Below are 19,787 nucleotides of genomic sequence, written 5' to 3'. Positions count from 1 at the left end.
TGAGTGTAGGGGGCAGTATTTTGATGTTTGGATGAAAAAACGTACCCAAATTAAACTGCCTATTTCTCAGGCCCAGAAGCTAGAATATGCATATAATAGTCAGATTAGGATAGAAACTGTCAAAATATTGTCTGTCAGTATAACATAACTGATATTGCAGGTGAAAACATAAGGAAAATCCAATTAGGAAGTGCCTCTTATTTTGAAAGCTCCCTGTTCCATTGGCATGCCTTCCCTCCATTTAAAGGGATATCAACCAGATTCCTTTCCCTATGGCTTCCACATGGTGTGAGTAGTCTTTAGACATAGTTTCAGCCATTTATTCTGAAAAATGAGCGAGAACAATCACATTGCGTCAGTGGATGGCTGGGTGCCAGTAGAGTTTTGCATGCGCAACAGCTTGGAGCAGACATTTTCTCTCTCTCTCCTATTGAAAAAGCTACGGTCCGGTTGAAATATTATCGATTATTTATTGTAAAAACAACCTGAGGATTGATTATAAAAAACGTTTGACATGTTTCTACTAACTTTACGGATACTATTTGGAATTTTCATCTGCCCTATCGTGACCGCTCGAGCCTGTGGATTTCTGAACAAAACGCGCAAACCAAATGGAGGAATTTTGGATATAAAAATAATCTTTATGGAACAAAAGGAACATTTATTGTGTAACTGGGAGTCTCGCGATTGCCAACATCCGAAGATCATCAAAGCTAAGCGATTCATTTGATTGCTTTTCTGACTTTCGTGACCAATCTACTTTGCTGCTAGTTGTTTGTAATGTTTTGTCTGCTGGGAGAAATGTCCTTACATAAACGCTTGGTTTGCTTAAGCTGTAAAAAAATAAATACAAATCTGACACGCCAGGTGGATTAACAACAAGCTAAGCTGTGTTTTGCTATATTGCACTTGTGATTTCATGAAAATTAAATATTTTTAGTAATTTAATTTGAATTCGGCGCTCTGCAATTCAGCGGATGTTGACGAAATGATCCCGCTAATGGGATGGGTGCGCCAAGAGGTTTAAGCACCAGCTGTCAGAGCAGCTCACAGATCACTGCACCTGAACATAGCCCATCTGTAAATAGCCCATCCAACTACCTCATCCCATACTGTATTTACCATTCATCTTCTGTACATCTACCATTCCAGTGTTTAATTGCTATATTGTAATTACTTCGCCACCATGGCCTATTTATTGCCTTACCTCCCTTATCTTACCTCATTTGCACACACTGTATATATACTTTTTCTACTGTATTATTGACTGTATGTTTGTTTATTCCACGTGCAACTCTGTGTAGTTTCATGTGTCGAACTGCTTTGCTTTATCTTGGCCAGGTCGCAGTTGTAAATGAGAACTTGTTCTCATCTAGCCTACCTGGTTAAATAAAGGTGAAATAAAATAAAAATGTATCCAACTGAAGGTTAATTCTACATTAAATAAGAATTATGTCCAGGCTAAGGTTCACAATCGGTTTATTTTTAAATAGATAAGGGTAGGGTCAGATAGGAAATTTGCAAGGTTCAAATACACACTAAACAACAAAGCAAAAACATAATTTAAATAATGGAAAGGGGGCTAAGCCAATTAGCGGCTTATTTAGTGTACATAAATCCTATGGGGTGATTTTGGAGTGTGTTCAGTACTTGAACCAGGGATTTGAACATCCAACTTAGACACTCATGACTGCCAATCCCTTCCCCGGCCAACATAAGCAACGCTCGCCTCGCCTTCTGCCCACATGGTTTTTGATCAGAGAGTCGGACGGTTGCGCGGCGTCTGCTATTTTGGAGGCAGCTTCTTCATTTGAAAAGAGGAACGGAGGGTGGGGACTTTTATAAACAGTACAGGGCTCACAGAGTGACAGACAGGCAGGCAGAAACACGCTCCCATTGAGGAAACAAAGAGTGCAGTCATACAGCGTTCACAGCCTGAGAGGGGGGGGGGGGGGGTGGAAGAATCAGGAACTGTGTGTCAATAGGGAGACGCCCTACTGAATGTGTAACATGGGGGATGTTTTGTGGGTGGACTTGGGATGAGGGCATCAACAATCACACCATGAGTTATTGTAGGACTTTTTTTTTTTCTTCATTTTTTTAACCTCCCATGAGGCTTAGGGTGTTATACTGTTTGCAAACAGATTCTGAGAACGCTAATCTTATTCTCTAAGTGTCTAACTCTCTACCTTTACAAACAATAATTTATTCTCCCAATCTATTGAATCACTCTCTCCCCCAGTCCCTCTCATGGCATCTGGTTCCCATTCATCAAGTAGGCCTAATCTGGTCCTGTCCTCCACCACACTCTCCAGTAGTCCTATAGATGGCTCATGACCTGATTGCTCTCAGTCTGTGCTGCCTGAACCCTTGTGGGCCTGGGGTCAGCAGTTGTGTCTGATGGTCTGCTGGATCCTGGACTGACTCTCCCTGGTCGAGACCCACCCAGACTGACCTCCAATCCCATTACACCCTATTCTCAGAGCAGCTCATCCTCTCGTCTAGCTATCTATTCACTCCATATGAGACAGGGCCATGGCATGTACTCAGTCTAGTAAACAATTAAAATATATCCCATCTGATTGTGTGCGTGTGTGTTTCTGTGATAAGAAAGATGAATTCTCACCTGACATAAACAACAACCCATCATAAGTAACTGAATGTGAATGTATGGGCTGGGAACATAAACAAAAGTACAGTACTGTAGCTGTGGGGCGTGAACAGGAGTCAATCAAGAATTTCAGAATTCTTTACGAGACGTTGCAGAAAGTCACACCCACATTCTCAACAATCCTCCCTCTGTCATGTAAACATTTCACTCCAACCTTACACTGTAAATATCTTAGCCTTTATCCACTTTATGTTAGGTGCTCTAACTTAACATACAACCTTTACATGCCCTCTCCCCTCCCTCCCTTCCATCCAGGGTTCAGGGTGGGTCTCTGGCCCACGGAGGGAGTACCCAACCCAGCCTGGGGGGGTCTCCTGAAGGGCCTGGAGGGGTCAGGGAGGGCTGAGGGCATGTAAAGCAGGTACCTAGTATAGAGAAGTAGGGAGAGGGACGCACAGGGAACCGTGTTTGCGTTACCAGTGGTTGGCTCTTGAGTACCTCGCAGCTTCTTCTGCCAGTTCATCTCGTTGAAGAGGTCCTCAGAGCGCAGGAAGAAGTCGTTGATCTTGCTGCCCTGCTCATCGCGCTCCGTGGTATAGTACACCCGCAGCTTGGACTCGTTGGTGAGGAACTCACAGATGTTGGGCACGGGGAAGACTATCTGCTCCATGGTGCGATCCAGCCGCACAATCTGGACACAACCACATGCAGCCAACGCTGCCTGTCACAGACATTCTCTTTCAGGGGGGGACGGGCAACTCTAGGTCCTGGACTAGGTAGGCCCAAACTATTTGGTTAGATAGTGGCATGTTGGTTACTATTCTTCCCCTTGGAAAAATGGCTAAGACATATTTTAGTTACAGTAATGTTATACACCAGAAGAGGAGTAGAGAGTGTGTATAAGTGGCTGTGTGTATAAAAGCACTTTGCAACACTACACTAATTTGATAAGCTCTTCCAGGTTTGAGGTTTGTCAACAGACAGCATTCTTTCCCCTTGCTGAGCACACAGTGGAACAGGTGCAAACATAACAAAGCTGCTAGTCATTTTCATATGCTAACTAAATACTAACAGTTTGAAAAGCAGGCCAAGAAAAATAACATGACTGTCACATGAGTAGGGTAATAAAAAGTCAAAACATATTTATGACAAAATACATGTTGTAATCCACCATATTGAAAACAGGGGTAATAAAACAGAAAATGACATAGTAAAAACACAGTGGAAAAAATTGAACTTTTCAGTGCAGGGAGAGGGCACCGGCAGGGGCAGAGCCACAATAGCTGACTCTCCTGAATCAGACTAAAATGACTGACCTCAATCTGAGCTGTGTGCTTGGCATAGAATTCCAGAGCTTCATCCCCCTCCCCATAGGTCTTCAACAAGGCCTGCAGCTCCTTGTTGTGGCGGGCCAACTGGAACAACATTGTATGAATGTAACAATGTCGTCAGGTGATGTACCACATTATAGTTGTGAATATTCATAAGACCAAATTGACGATCAGGGTTTTCTAAGTCACCAACTTCATGTTTTTGTGTCTATTTTTCTTAATTTTATCTGGCAGGTTGCATGGAACGTGCTACATGTGGGGACGTGTGGGGAAGTGACTAACACTGATCTCTGCCGTGTCTGACAGTACATGTGCTCCAAGTACAGGATGTAGACTCTGTTCAGCGTTCACCCACTAGCCAGCAGGGCATCATGCCTTGGGATCAACATTTTCATCTACATACACTGCTTTCGGAAAGTATTCAGACCCCTTCCCTTTTTCCACATTTTGTTACATTACAGCCTTATTATAAAATTGATTAAATACACTGTAGCCTCCATCATTCTTAAATGGAAGAAGTTTGGAACAACCAAGACTCTTCATAGAGGGGGCCTCGTGAGTGGTGCAGCAGTCTAAGGCACTGAATTGCAGGGCTTGAGGCCTCACTACAGACCGGGTTCGATCCAAGGCTGTGTCACAGCCGGCCATGATTGGAAGACCCATGAGGCGGCATACAATTGGTCCAGCATCGTCCGGGTTAGGGGAGAGTAGGCTGGCCGGGATTTCCTTGTCCCATCGCGACTATAGCTACTCCTTGTGGCGAGCCGGGCGTCTGCAAGCTGACTTCGGTCGCCAGCTGGATGGTGTTTCCTCCGACACATTGGTGCTTCCGAGTTAAGCAGGCAGTGTGTCAAGAAGCAGTGCGGCTTGGCAGGGTTGTGTTTCGGAGGACGCATGGCTCTTGACCTTCGCCTATGACGAGTCCATAGGGGAGTTGCAGCAATGGGACAAGACTAACTACCAATTGGATATCATGAAATTGTGAAGAAAAAGGGGTAAAAAATAATAAAATACTCTTCCTAGAGCTGGCCACCCAGCCAAACATTGCAATCGGAGGTGAAGGGCCTTGGTCAAGGAGATGACCAAGAACCCGATGGTCACTCTGACTGAGCTCTAGCATTCCTCTGTTGAGATGGGAGAACCTTCCAGAAGGACAACCATCTTTGCAGAACTCTACCAATCAGGCCTTTATGGTAGATTGGCCAGACGGAAGCCACTCCTCAGTAAAAGGCACATGACAGCCCGCTTGGAGTTCGCCAAAAGGCGACTGAAGACTCTCAGACCATGATAAACAAGATTCTCTGGTCTGATGAAACCAAGATTGAACTCTTTGGCCTGAATGCCAAGTGTCACATCTGGAGGAATCCTGGTACCATCCCTACGTTGAAGCATGGTGGTGGCAGCATCATTGGCAGGGACTGGGAGACTAGTCAGGATCGAGGGAAATATAAACAGAGCAACGTACAGAGAGATCCTTGATGAAAACCTGCTCCAGTGTACCCAGGACCTCAGGATGGGGTGAAGATTCACCTTCCAACAGAACAACAACCCTAAGCACACAGGCAAGACAAGGACAAGGAATGGCTTTTGAACAAGTCTCTGAATGTCCTTGAGTGGCCCAGCCAGAGCCCGGACTTAAACCCGATCGAACATCTCTGGAGACCTGAAAATAACTGCGCAGCAACGCTCCCCATCTAGCATGAAAGGTTCCCCAAATACAGGTGTGCCAAGCTTGTAGCGTCATACCCAAGAAGACTCAAAACTGTAATTGCTGCAAAAGGTGCTTCAACAAAGTACTGAGTAAAGGATCTGAATACTTAATCAAATGTAATATTTCAGTTTTTTATATTTTATAACTTTGCTCAAATTGGCCTGAAAAACTGTTTTTGCTTTGTGATTATGGGATATTTTGTGATAATTGATGATAATTAAAACAAAAAATCTATTTTAGAATAAGACTAATGTAACAAAATGTGGAAAATGTCAAGGGGTCTGAATACTTTCCGAATGAACTGTAACTGTCGGTGTTGTTCACCCACATAACTACATGAATAGACACAATCGTGTATAGAGCTGTATTATGCCTCAGGGGGGTTAGGGTGGAAGCAAGGAGTAGTGCTCTGATGTAATTATGTCTATAGGTTGTGTAGCTGTTACAGGGGTACTGTATGGGGGTGGACAATTGCATGCAGCCAGTAAGTGATCTACAGTACCTGATGAGCCAGGATGTAGATGTTATGGCCCACGTTTTGTGGAGAGGCTGCATGCTCTTCCTCGCCATCTTCATCTTCCTCAGCAGGCTCATTTGGCTCCACCTCCCCCTGCATGTAGGCCTTTTTTATCACCTCCACCTGCACATGAACGTCACAAACCAGACCGTCAGATAACTTTGCCTTAACATTGTCCTCTGTGCTGTGCTGCATGTGCATCTTGCAACCAATACTGTATATGCCACTTACCAGTTCTTTGGGCCTCATGTTGTATAGTATCCTCTCTGCGTTCTCACTGTCGTGGCGACTCTCCATGATGGCCAAGAGGAGCTTGGATGCATTATTCTGGAACAGAAAGAGAGCAGTGCAATGGAGACAGAACATCAGGAGGATGGATAACATTCAGGTTGTCATGAGTGCTGAAGGTTAAAAAATGCATTGAAACAAAGATTTAAGCCTACTAGAAAGGCCTGGAGGGAAGCAAAAGTCATTCTGCTACATAAGAATAGTAATGCCCCCTTTACTGGCTCAAAAAGCCGACCAATCAGCCTGTTACCAACCCTTAGTAAACTTTGGGAACAATTTAGTTTGTATCTGGTCAATGCTATTTTACAGTAAACAAATTGACAACAGACTTTAAGCACGCTTATAGGGAAGGACATTCAACAAGCACAGCACTTACACAAATGACTGATGATTGGGTGAGAGAAATTGTTGATTAAACGATTGTGGAAGCTGTTTTGTTAGACATCAGTGCGGCTTTTGACATTGATTATAGTCTGCTGCTGTAAAAACGTATGTGTTTTAAACCCCATGCTATATTGTGAATAAAGAGTTACCTGTCTAACAGAACACAGAGGGGGTTCTTTAATAGAAGCCTCTCCAAAATAATCCAGGTAGAATCAGGAATTCCCCAGGGTAGCTGTGTAGGCCCCTTACTTTTTAAAATCTTTATTAATGACATGCCACTGGCTTTGAGTAAAGCGGATACGGATGACTGAACACTATACAGGTCAGCTACTACAGCGACTGACACGTCTGCAACATTTAACAAAGAGCTGCAGTTAGTTTCAGAATTGGTGGCAACAAATAAGTTAGTCCTAAAAATTTAAAAAACTAAAATCTTGTAATAAATAATGTGGAAATTGAGCAAGTTGAGGTGACTAAACTGCTTTAAACATGTTGATACAACAGCAGCTAAGATGGGGAGAAGTCTGTGCATTATAAAGCGCTACTCTGTCTTTTTAACAGCACTATAAACAAGGCAGGTCGTTCAGGCCCTAGTTTTGTCGCACCTGGACTACTGTTCAGTCAGGTCGTCACGTGCCACAAAGAGGGACATAGGAAAATTGCAATTGGCTCAGAACAGGACAGCACAGCTGGCCCTTGGATGTACACAGAAAACTAACAATAATAATATGCATGTCAATCTCTCCTGGCTCAAAGTGGAGGAGAGATTGACTTCATCACTACTTGTATTTGTGAGAGGTATTGACATGTTGAATGAACCAAGCTGTCTGTTTGAACTACTTGCACACAGCTCGGACACCCATGCATAGCCCACAAGACACGCCACCAGAGGTCCCTTCACAGTCCAGAACAGCCTATGGGAGGCGCACAGTACTACATATAGCCATGACTACATGGAACTCTACTCCACATCAAGTAACTCATGCAAACAGTAAAATTAGATAAAAAAAACAGATAAAAATACACTTTATGGATCAGCGGGGACTGTGAAGCAGCACAAACAGACACATGCATTCACACACACAATAACATACGCACTATACACACACAAATGGATTTTGTGTTGGAGATACTGTATGTGGTAGGGGCTTGGGGCACACACTTAATGTGTTGTGAAATCTGTTGTAAATGCATTGTAATGATTTTAAAATGGTATAACTGCCTTAATTACTTGATTAGAAATGACCTTGAAATGACCTTAATTACCTTGATTAATATGCCAAATGGATAATGAAGGAAAACATAACAGGGTGCAACATGACTACCAAACCGAGACAGGGTGTCCATACCTTAAGCTCCAGCACCAGGTCCATCCTCTTCTTGCCCAGGGGGTTGATGTCGTTGAGGATCAGAGCGATGATGATGTCGATACCGTTGCATTCATGAGTGGCGATGCAGTTCTGACAAAGAAACAGACAGGAAACTTTTTGCATTCCTCTCTGGGACTGATGTGACATTTACCAGAAAACAATATTACAAAAAGAGTTTTGTTTAGTCTGACATGATCCTGCAAGGAAAGCCTTCTCTTAGCATGCAGCTGTGTACTGGGACCTAGCTGGGCTTGTAAAGAGAATGTAAAAGCCAAGTAAAGCACTGCCAAATAAGACCAACCCTGCAATTACTGAAATAGAACCATCAGTTATATGCAAACACTGGGTCATTTGACAACAATGTTTCATGATACTGCATGTGCACATATAAAACAAAGCTTTGATCTCGGTAAAATCGGTGTGTGTGTGTATGTGTGTGTATGTCCACCTGGTTCTCATGGCAGGGTCCCTGGCAGTACTCTGTGAGGCTCTCCACTGTCTGGTTGATGAGGCCTACGTTCTTCTCATTGATGTAGAGTCCCAGTAGCCCCAGGCCTCCCGTGGTGCTGCCACAGATACAGTCCAGGAACTGAAGTGTCTCACACACCAGATTATAGTTGTTCTTGTTGTTCTGACACCGTAGGAAGTTCTGGAGAGGAAAGTTACACACGACTCAAAGTTAGAAACACACTAATTCATATGTTCATTCTAAACATTGGCAATATGAACAATAAACTCAGATCCCTCTATGAACAAATGGGTTTATTCCACTGGAACTCAAAAGTACTGGCTTTTGAGTATAATATCATCAGAAATGACCAATTATCAATGTTTCACGTGCTGTGTTAAAAAAGCTACCTGTTACGGTTGCTTTCTGCCTAAGAGTTTAATTCAATGGCTGGTTTATCTAATGATGAGACACATCTTTAACTTGTGAGTCTAAACATGTCAGTGACGTTAAATCCTGATAATTTTAGCCCACTGTGTGTTTGGCTCAGGATCAATCCAGCCAGGCCATATAACTACACAACTGATGACGAGCTACGGTGATTCAGCATCCAGCTATCCGTCAATCATGTGGAGCCTTGACCTTACTGCACAGAGGATGTTAGTGGGGGAAGTTCACTGTCAGTCTGAGGTATTGGACGTCCCCATTTCCAAACACAATCGTCCTCATAGTGAAACCAGACCAAGCGCTACCAGATATGGAAACAGTTGCATCATGTTGTTCCAACGGATGTCTATTTTCACCATATGGTTTCATTTCTGTATAAAGATCTGGTGATGGAAATTTACCAGCACTGAAACAGTAAGTGTGCCATGGGGCCTGAGCAATCATCGTGGCCCCCCTTTAATAGCTAAATTGTGTAATGTAAACCAGAGTAGTGCCCCCTGGTGGTGTGGCTGACCAACCTGCAGCTCCCTGTTGTGGTTCTCACACAGCAGCTGCATGAGTCGCAGGATGGGCTGCATGATGGTGATAATGACACTCATCTCCCCTTCCTGGTCATCAGGAGTGCTGGCGGGGCCCTGACCCTCAGCGGCAGCCAGATGCTCCTCGGCCTCGGCCTCACGCCGGTACCTTGTGAACGCCTTCTTAGTGACTGTGGAGGCCTCCACCAGTTGCTCCTTGACCTCCTCCGTCACCACGGCAACCGCCACCGTAGACACCCCTGCCACCTCCATCCCTGTAGAGAGAGGAACAGGAGAATTCAGAGACATACACACCGAAGGGCACCAGAGTACAACAGAGTAAGACATGGGAGAGTCTCACTGCACATTGCACACAGGAGCAGAGATGTAGCTGTCACAGAACGTGAGCTTCATCATTGGGTCCCAATTTGCACTGTAGTGTGAAACAGCTGCATGTGTTTGTGAATGACTGATGTATGATTTGTGCTGTGTTCTGAGTGCAGTAAATTCACTGGATTGACTGTCTCAGTAGACAGGAACAGGATGTTGTTCACACCAGGCCTGCTACCCTGACCTTTCTTTCCTTTAGCGGTGGGCGTGTCCTTGTCCGGGGGCTCCTCTTCTTTCTTTTTGCTGCCCAGATCGCTGGTGTTGACGGTCACAGTGGCCTTGATCTCCTGCTGGGCCAGCTTCATCCTCTCATAGAACACCTTGAAGAACATCTCCGACTTGTTTTCCCCCGTCAGGCGCATGAAGAAGGATTTCTGGAGACGGACAAGAAGAACAAGTAAATGCGGATGTAAGAGGTTCTGTTTGAGTTCATTCTGTGTTTATATGGGAAGTGGTAGTGAGAGGGATTCATAGTGAGGTATTATGATAATGTTGTCAGATAATCTACATGTTTCCCATTGTAAGCAATACAAGGTAGACAGCTCAAAGGTCGGGTATATTTGTTGTTCCGTTTGTTGGCAGTTTGACCACGTCTCTCCGTCTGTCTGTCTGTCTGCTATGCACCCAGAGGCTCTCTCTCGCTGAAGCTCTGTTAAATAACCCTCAGCCCTCTGCCAAGGAAATAACCTGGAGTGCCTCCATGTGCTCACCTGTTTTCACACCATCTGCTCTCTGCCCAAAGGGCACAACTCTACTGGCACTGTGCAGGGCAGGCTGCACTGTACACAAAGTCATACAGCAAACACAGCCAGGTACACAGCAATCACAGGAAGTTTGTCAACTCAAACAAAGGTGGCTTTAACCAAATTCAGCATCAAGTACTTTTCACCAGAACAAAACTCTTCAAGTGAAAGTCTAAAACTGCAAAACCACTAAAAACAAATGTATTTTTTTGCACACTAATTTGACAACTTTTTCTTCCATGCATGGGACTTTGCTCTTTCCAGCTGCTATTATCCAGTCCCATTTTCCCTCCTTACATAAGGCTTGCAATCAGCTGAGTGGTTGAAGGGAGGGAGCCACTGCAAACAAACCTCAGCCCAAACACTGTTACATCAGATAACAAGGGGGGAAATGAAGGTAAAGAAGAGATGTTTTTCCTAGCCACCGTGCTTCTACACCTGCATTGCTTGCTGTTTGGGGTTTTAGGCTGGGTTTCTGTACAGCACTTTGAGATATCAGCTGATGTACGAAGGGCTATATAAATACATTTGATTTGATTTAGATGGAAAATCCTGCCCTACTTTTTGAGCACCCGAGTGGCACTGAAGTGTGTGCTTGGTCTGAGAGGGAAGAGGGAGGGAGGGGAGACCAGAGGCGGGCAGGAGTTATCGCATGAATTCTGGGGCAGTTTGAAAACCTCTTACATAACCAGCATTCTTTCCAGGTTGAGACTCAACTCATTGAAGTCCCTCTGTCTGAGATAATGGAACATACAGTATACAGAAGTTGAAGGAAAACCAGAAAATGTTATAGTAAAACTGTGCATGCATTAAACAGATAGAATTCCACCAGTAACCATGACCCGAGAGTAAGCACAAAGTTCAGATTAAGTTACCTGAAGTAGTTTCTACCCCTTTAAAATAACTTTCTAATAAACAACAAAACTGTAAAAAGGAACACATGTGGTTAAGTCAATCTTGTTGACAAAACCACGGTCATTCATTGATAGTGATCAGAAATCAGCAGTGGTTATGTAATAAGCAGGCAAACCTCCACCCAAACCTCCACCTTCATTACCATACAGAGGGGACAACTGCCAGAAAGCAACTTTATAACAACATTACCCAGTTCAAATGGGAAAACCCTCATGACTGTGACCATAAACAAGTAATTTAATCTCAAATCGCTTGGATGACAATAATTATGTCAACACCTGACTGCCTTATGACAATTTCCAAGAAAACAACAACAGCAGCAGCAGGAATAGAGCTGGCTAAGGAAAAACCCTGTCAGGGCAACTTGGCTGTTGCTCTGTGGCTCTATCTGCACATATGTAGGAATTTGTCAGTTTGCTGACTAGTATTGCCTATCAGTTTCCAATTCTCTGCAACACTATTATCTTGAAAAGGTTTCTAAACATATCTTGGGAAAATAACATTATGGCATGGTCTGCAAAACAACATAATACAATGAAATCATCAACAGTCCATAATATTGGGTCGTTACTCAATTGTCAAATGCGGGTTCCCTAGCAAAACCAGCTGAGAACCACTGGTCTAGATTATTATTATTTAGTTTCTTCTTGAGTGGATGGTCAGGGGACCAGAACATAATTACAAATCAATTGTAGACCGCAAATGAACCGCAAGAAGCCCAAACAAATATATTGTTTGACTAAAACAATTATTTAAAACCTTGTTTACATTTGTATACAACCATGTCGTGTCTCTCTATCATGTGTGGGAATACGTGGGAAGAGACTTCTTAAATTAAAATCACATGAATGTGATTTCTTGGTGTTTTTTTACAGTCTTTTATGTCAACACACATATATACATACATATATACATATACAGTATATATACATATATATATACACACACACACATACAAAAATATATATATATGTGTGGGTATATATATATATATATATATATATACATATATATATACACACACACACATACAAAAAAAAAAAATATATATATATATATATATATATATATATATATATATATATACACACACACATATATATATATTTTTGGGGGGGCTCTGAAAACTTTGTGGGCCACATAAAACCACCCGCCAGGAACCCTGGCCTAGGCATTAAGGTGCCATTTGCAGGTGATACTCAATAGCACTTGGACATTGCCAAGTGACATTTAATCCCCTCCCTCACACAACTACAGGACTGCGGCCCGCCTTTAACCATATGCATGACAGATTTCAAACAAGGATACAGTTCATGTGTACAAAACATACCCATGGCACGAGGGCTGTGACCTTTCCTGCAGCAGGGAATGGGGAAAGAGTAGAACAATAACCTTTTCCTTTATCATCTGAAGCAGTGTGCAGCAGAGCCACACGCACGCACCTGTTGCATCTGCACTATAGCCCTCTAGAGTCTAATAACCAGCATGGCTGTGGTGGTAAGCTTATTTATCCCTGGGCATGCACCATCAACCTGGTGATTCATTCTTCCAGGAAACCACCAGCTTGTCCTCTGCAGCAGCTTAGATCCTGCCTGCAAGGCCCACTGGGTGCACTAAGCCCTCTGTATCAAAAGCCCCCCGAGGCCCCTGTCGACCCTGGCGCTCACCGTCACGTACAGTAGGCTGAGTCCCGCCCCCAGGTCTCTCGCCACATAAAACAAGGTCATTATGCATTCCTATCTTTCTCTTTTTTATTTTCCTCCTCTTCACTGCTGTCCCGGCTCTTGGCATCAACAAGGGGCAGTTATGTAAGCTCTATTTATATCGCTGGCTCCCTCGCTCCCTTGCCTCCTCTCCTGAAGCTTCAGTGAGCAACATGGCTGAGGCTGTAATCATTGCAGGGCAACGTACCGTACCCACCCAGCTGGTAACCACGGTGATCCGCTCTGGGAGAGGAGCGTGCTGGGAGGGAGAATGCTGTGGCACTTCACTTCACTCTGAGTTCTACAGAGACCCGGTCATATATGAGGATAGAAAAACAAACAAATCAACAAATCAACCAACCAACCAACCAACCAACCAGTATCCAATCACAAACCCTGCCAGCCACTGCCATCAGCATGGTGGAACTGTAGGGGGGAGATAAGGAGTGCTTGGAACACTGTATGGTAGTAATAAGAAAGATCATTGATTACTAATAAGAGAACAGTGCGTGAGTACACTGTGAAAAGTCTCAGGAAGGGAAATCCTAATAATATTTATTAGCTAAAGTTTTTGAGGTGGAGAAAATAGCCTGATTGCTGAAGAGTGTTTTAGCTCAAGGTAAAAAAAAGGGCAGCAGAAACTGGGTTTATTGGCTTTCAAGGAGGTTGCTGAAAAGAGAGTGAGTCCGAGCCGGTGGCAATAAATGAAGTTGCACTGCAGGCATCGGTGGACATCACCGTGCTGCGGCATGCCTATTGAGTAACAGCATTGACACCTGTTCCCCTCCATGACAGGGCAGGCCAGGGTTCACACAGGGAGATGGCCAGGTGGAGAAGCTGCCATAGTGGGCCTCTTCATCTGTTACATAAGACACACACAGTGTTTCCCCTATATTCCATTTAGCAATGACGGGCAGCCGCTGTTAAATAGTTGGTGCCACTCCCAAAAAATATGATTTATTTAAAACACATATTTTTATACATTTTCTCCGGGACAAGCTTTTAAAAAGATTTTGGCAATTAAGACATTTTTCTACTTACCCAAAGTCAGATTAACTCATGGATAACATTTTTTTTCTGAATGCAGTTAAATGAAGTTGCTAACTAGTGTTACCGCTAAGAATGGAAGTCTATGGGAACAGCAAGCATAATAGCTGTTCCTGTATAATTACGCTAGTTAGCAATGGCTCACGAAGCTACCTTCAACTTCCTTCTAACTACACACAGAGACATGCAAATGGTATTGATGAGTTCATCGGACTTTGGTTAAGTAGAAAAGTTGCCAAAATCTTGCACTATACCTTTAAGATCAGAGTGACAATACACAACGTGTCACACTGAGTGTGTGACACTGAGTGTACAAAACATTGCTCTTTCCATGACAAAGATTAACCAGGTGAATCCAGGTGAAAGGTATGATCCCTTATTGATGTCACTTGTTAAATCCACTTCAAATCAGTGTAGATGAAAGGGAAGAGACTGGTTAAAGAAGGATTTTTAAGCCTTGAGACAATTGAGACATGGATTGGGTATTTGTGCCATTCGGAGTGTGAATGTGCCAGACAAAGTACCTTTGAACGGTGAATAGTAGTAGGTGCCAGGCGCACCAGTTTGAGTGTGTCAAGAACTGCAATGTTGCTGGGTTATTCACGCTCAACAGATTCCCGTGATAATAAAAAAATAGTCCACCACCCAAAAGACATCCAACCAACTTGGCACAACTGTGGGAAGAATTAGAGTCAACATGGACCAGCATCCCTATGGAATGGTTTTGACACCTTGTAGAGTCCCGAACAAATTTAGTCTGTTCTGAGGGCAAAAGAGGGTGCAACTCAATATTAGGAAGGTGTTCATAATGTTTTGTACACTCCGTGTATATTTGTATGATGTCAACATAATGAAATTTTCATGCATTTGAGTAGAATGTCTTTAAAACCTTCCCTCAGTCGTCCACCAAAATAAATCCTCTACGGACACCTGGCAGAGGGGAAGAGGACGCAAGGAGGGCAAAATAAAATATACAAAGACACAATGAAAACAAACCTAAAAAAATATGCACCATAAACACAAAAAAACTGGGAACTCCACGCCACAAGTAGAACACACCAAGCAACATCAGATTACGAGGACAACCGCACCACTCTGGCAAATGAAAAGACAGAAACACAAAGATCGTCAACTTACAAAGAATCCCACCGCATAGGAATATACACATACATATACATAGTGCCTTCGAAAGTATTCAGAAGCCTTGCATTTTTCCACATTTTGTTACGTTACAGCCCCCCCCCCCCTCATCAATCTACACACCCCATAATGACATAACCATTTTTTATTTTTTTTAATACTTTTTTACATTTTAGCAAATGTATTTAAAAAAATAAAAACTGAAACTATACATTTACAAAAGCATTCACACCCTTTACTCAGTACTTTGTTGAAGCTCCTTTGGCAGTGGTTATAGCCTTGAGTCTTCTTGGGTATGATGCTACTCTACCATAAAGGCCTGATTGGTGGAGCATGGTGATGGCAGGATATTGCTGTGGGGATATTTTTCAGCGGTAGGGACTGGGAGACTAGCTAGGATCGAGGGAAAGATGGTCGGAGCAAAGTACAGAGTGGTCCGTGATGAAAACCTGCTCCACAGTGCTCAGGACCTTAGAAGGTTCACCTTCCAACAGGACAACAACACTAAGCACACAGCTAAGGCAATGCTGGAGTGGCTTCGGGCACAAGTCTCGGAATGTCCTTAAGTGGCCCAGCCAGAGCCCGGACTTGAACCCAATCAAACATCTCTGGACAGACCTGACAATAGCAGTGCAGTGATGCTCCCCATCCAACAGATGCTTGAGAGGATCTGCAGAGAAGAATGGGAGAAACTTCCCAAATACAAGTGTGCCAAGCTTGTAGCGTCAGACCCAAGAAGACTCAAGGCTGTAATCACTGCCAAAGGTGCTTCATCAAAGTACTAAGTAAGGTTCTGAATACTTATGTAAATGTAATATCAGTAGATTTTATATACATTTGCAAAAAAAATGTTACCTGTTTTAACTTTGTCATTATGGTGTACTGTGTGTTGATTTATGCGGGGGAAAAAACTATTTCATCCATTTTAGAATAGGTCTATAACATCACAAAATGTGGAAAAAATCAAGGGGTATGAATATTTTCCGAATGCAGTACAGGCAAAAGTTTGGACACACCTACTCATTCAAGGGTTGATTTTTACTATTTTCTACACTGTAGAATGATAGTGAAGACATGAAAACTATGAAATAACACATATGGAATCATGTAGCAACCAAAACAAGTGTTGAAATATATTTTGTTTTTGAGATTCTTCAAAGTAGCCACCCTTTCACTTGATGACAGCTTTGCACACGCTTGGCATTCTCTCAACCAGCTAGGTAGTCACCAGGTAGTCACCTGAAATACATTTCAATTAGCAGGTGTGCCTTATTAATACTTAATTTGTGGAATGTATTTTCTTCTTAAAGCGTTTGAGCCAATCAGTTGTGTTGTGACAGGGTAGGGGGGTATACAGAAGGTTGCCTATTTAGTAAAAGACCAAGTCCATATTATGGCAAGAACAGCTCAAATAAGCAAAGAGAAACGACAGACATGAAGGTCAGTCAATACAGAACATCTCAAGAACTTTGAAAGTTTCTTCAAGTGCAGTCGTAGAGTCACCAGCCTCAAGAAATTGCAGCCCAAATAAATGCTTCATTGAGTTCAAGTAACAGACACATCACAACATCAACTGTTAAGAGGAGGCTGTGTAAATCAGGCCTTCATGGCGAATTGCTGCAAAGAAACCACTACTAAAGGACACCAATAAGATGAGACTTGCTTGGGACAAGAAACACGAGCAATGGACATTAGACCAGTGGAAATCTGTTTTGGTCTAATGAGTCCAAATGTGAGATTTTTGGTTTCAACCGCCGTGTCTTTATGAGACGCAGAGTAGGTGAATAGATGATCTCCGCATGTGTGGGTGTGATGGTGCTTTGCTGGTGACACTGTCTGTGATTTATTTAGAATTCAAGGCAAACTTAACCAGCATGGCTAACACAGCATTCTGCAGCGATACACCATCCCATCTGGTTTTGCTTAGTGGGACTATCATTTGTTTTTCAACAGGACAATGACCCAAAATGCTCCTCCAGGCTGTGTAAGGGCTATTTCACCAAGGAGAGTGATGGAGTGCTGCATCACATGATCTGGCCTCCACAATCACCCGACCTCAACCCATTTGTGATGGTTTGGGATGAGTTGGACCGCAGAGTGAAGGAAAAGCAGCCAACAAGTGCTCAGCATATGTGGGAACTCCTTCAAGACTGATGGAAAAGCATTCCTCAAGAAGCAAGTTGAGAGAATGCCAAGAATGTGCAAAGCTGTCATCAAGGCAAAGGGTGGCTACTTTGAAGAATCTAAAACATTAAATATATTTGTTAAACATTTTTTTGATTCCTACATGATTCCATATATGTTATTTCATAGTTTTGTTCTATTCTACAATGTAGAAAATAGTCAAACAAGAAAAACCCTTGAATGTGTAGGTGTGTCTAAACCTTTGACTGGTACTGCACATACATACATACATACATACATTACATACATTACATAACCAAAAGTACGTGGACACCTGCATGTCGAACATCTCATTCCAAATCATGGGCAATATTGGGAAGGCTTTCCACTAGATGTTGGAAGATTGCAGCAGGGACTTGTTCCTTTCAGACACAAGAGCATTAGTGAGGTCGGGCACTGATCTTGGGCGATTACACCTGGCTCACAGGCATTCCAATTCATCCCAAAGGTGTTTGATGTGGTTGCGGTCAGGGCTCTTTGAGGGCCAGACAAGTAATTCCACACCGATCTCGGCAAACCATTTCTGTATGGACCTCGCTTTGTGTATGGGGGCATTGTCATGCTGAAACAGGAAAGGGCCTTCGCCAAACTGTTGCCACAAAGTTGAACGCACAGAATAATCTATAATGTCATTGTATGCTGTAGGGTTAACATTTCCCTTCACTGTAACTAAGAGGTCTAGCCATAACCATGAAAAACAGCCCCAGAACATTATTCCTCCACCGAACTTGACAGTTGGCCCTATGCATTGGGGAAGGTCTGGCATCTGCCAAACCCAGATTCGTCCGTCGGACTGCCAGATGGTTAAGAGTTATTCATCACTCCAGAGAACGCATTTCCACTGCTCCAGAGTCCAATGATGGCAAGCTTTACAGCACTCCAGCCGACACTTGGGATTGCACATGCTGATCTTAGACTTGTATGCTGCTGCTCGGCCATGGAAACCGATTTCATGAAGCTGCCAACGAACAGTTCTTGTGCTGATGTCCTTGCCTAACAGAGTTCCTCTGTGGAGGTGGGAGAACTTTCCAGAAGGACAACCATCTCCACAGTACTCCACCAATCAGGCCTTTATGGTAGAGTGGCCAGACGGAAGCCACTCTTCAGTAAAAGGCACATGACAGCCCGCTTGTAGTTTGCCAAAAGGCACTTAAAGGACTCTCAGACCATGAGAAACAAGATTCTCTGGTCTGATGAAACCAAACTCTTTCGCCTGATTGCCAAGCGTCATATCTGGAAGAAACCTGGCACCATACCTAAGAGGAAGCATGGTGGTGGCAGGCTCATGCTGGCGGGATGTTTTTCAGCGGCAGGTACTGGAAGACTAGTCAGGAACGAGGCAAAGGTGAAACGGAGCAAAGTACAGAGAGATCCTTGATGAAAACTTGCTTTTCCTTCACTCTGCGGTCCAACTCATCCCAAACCATCTCAATTGGGTTGAGGTCAGGTGATTGTGGAGTTCAGGTCATCTGGTCTTTAATCAAATAGTATACCTGTATACCACCCCTACCTCGTCACAACACAACTGATTGGCTCAAAATCATTAAGGAAATACACTTTTAACAAGGCACACCAGTTAATTGAAATGCATTCCAGGTGACTACCTCATGAAGCTGGTTGAGAGAATGCCAAGAGAATGCCAAGTGTGTGCCAAGTGTGTGCAAAGCTGTGCAAAGCTGTCATCAAGGCAAAGGGTGGCTACTTTGAAGAATATAAATACAAAATACAAAATATATTTTGATTTGATTAACAATTTGATTAACAACTTTTTGGTTACTACATGATTCCATATGTGTAATTTCATGATTTTGATGTCTTCACTATTATTCTACAATGTAGAAAATAATAATTATGAAGAAAAACCCTTGAATGAGTAGGTGCCCAAACTTTTGACTGGTACTGTGTGTTTGTCTGTTTTTGCATTGTCACTACTGGGTATTGTGTGTAGATTGATGAGGGGAGGGGGGAAACAATGTAGAATAAGGCTGTAACGTAACAAAATGTGGAAAAAGTCAAGGGGTCTGAATACTAAGTAAATAT

At 43.2% G+C, this 19,787-nt stretch overlaps 1 protein-coding gene across 10 annotated transcripts in view; it reads right to left on the bottom strand.

The window, feature by feature from the left end:
- The window catches only part of itpr1b (inositol 1,4,5-trisphosphate receptor, type 1b), a 148,130-nt gene that overhangs the window by 39,225 nt on the left and 89,118 nt on the right, over positions 1-19,787 (bottom strand). For 6 of the 10 annotated variants that reach the window (XM_031824912.1, XM_031824913.1, XM_031824915.1 and 3 more), the window contains 8 exons: positions 10,200-10,389; positions 9,626-9,900; positions 8,661-8,861; positions 8,192-8,302; positions 6,402-6,497; positions 6,156-6,293; positions 3,928-4,026; positions 3,068-3,302 (listed from right to left, as the gene is read on the bottom strand). In XM_031824912.1, coding sequence (XP_031680772.1) covers positions 3,068-3,302; positions 3,928-4,026; positions 6,156-6,293; positions 6,402-6,497; positions 8,192-8,302; positions 8,661-8,861; positions 9,626-9,900; positions 10,200-10,389 — 1,345 coding nt within the window. The remainder of the gene's footprint in view (positions 1-3,067; positions 3,303-3,927; positions 4,027-6,155; positions 6,294-6,401; positions 6,498-8,191; positions 8,303-8,660; positions 8,862-9,625; positions 9,901-10,199; positions 10,390-19,787) is intronic. The other 4 variants (XM_031824920.1, XM_031824917.1, XM_031824921.1 and 1 more) reach the window with 2 other exon arrangements.

Source organism: Oncorhynchus kisutch, linkage group LG5 (genome assembly GCF_002021735.2).
Source record: "Oncorhynchus kisutch isolate 150728-3 linkage group LG5, Okis_V2, whole genome shotgun sequence".
Classification (NCBI taxonomy): Eukaryota; Metazoa; Chordata; class Actinopteri; order Salmoniformes; family Salmonidae; genus Oncorhynchus; species Oncorhynchus kisutch.
The sequence above is the reverse complement of the archived record's forward strand: the minus strand, read 5'-3'. Positions and strand labels throughout refer to the sequence as shown.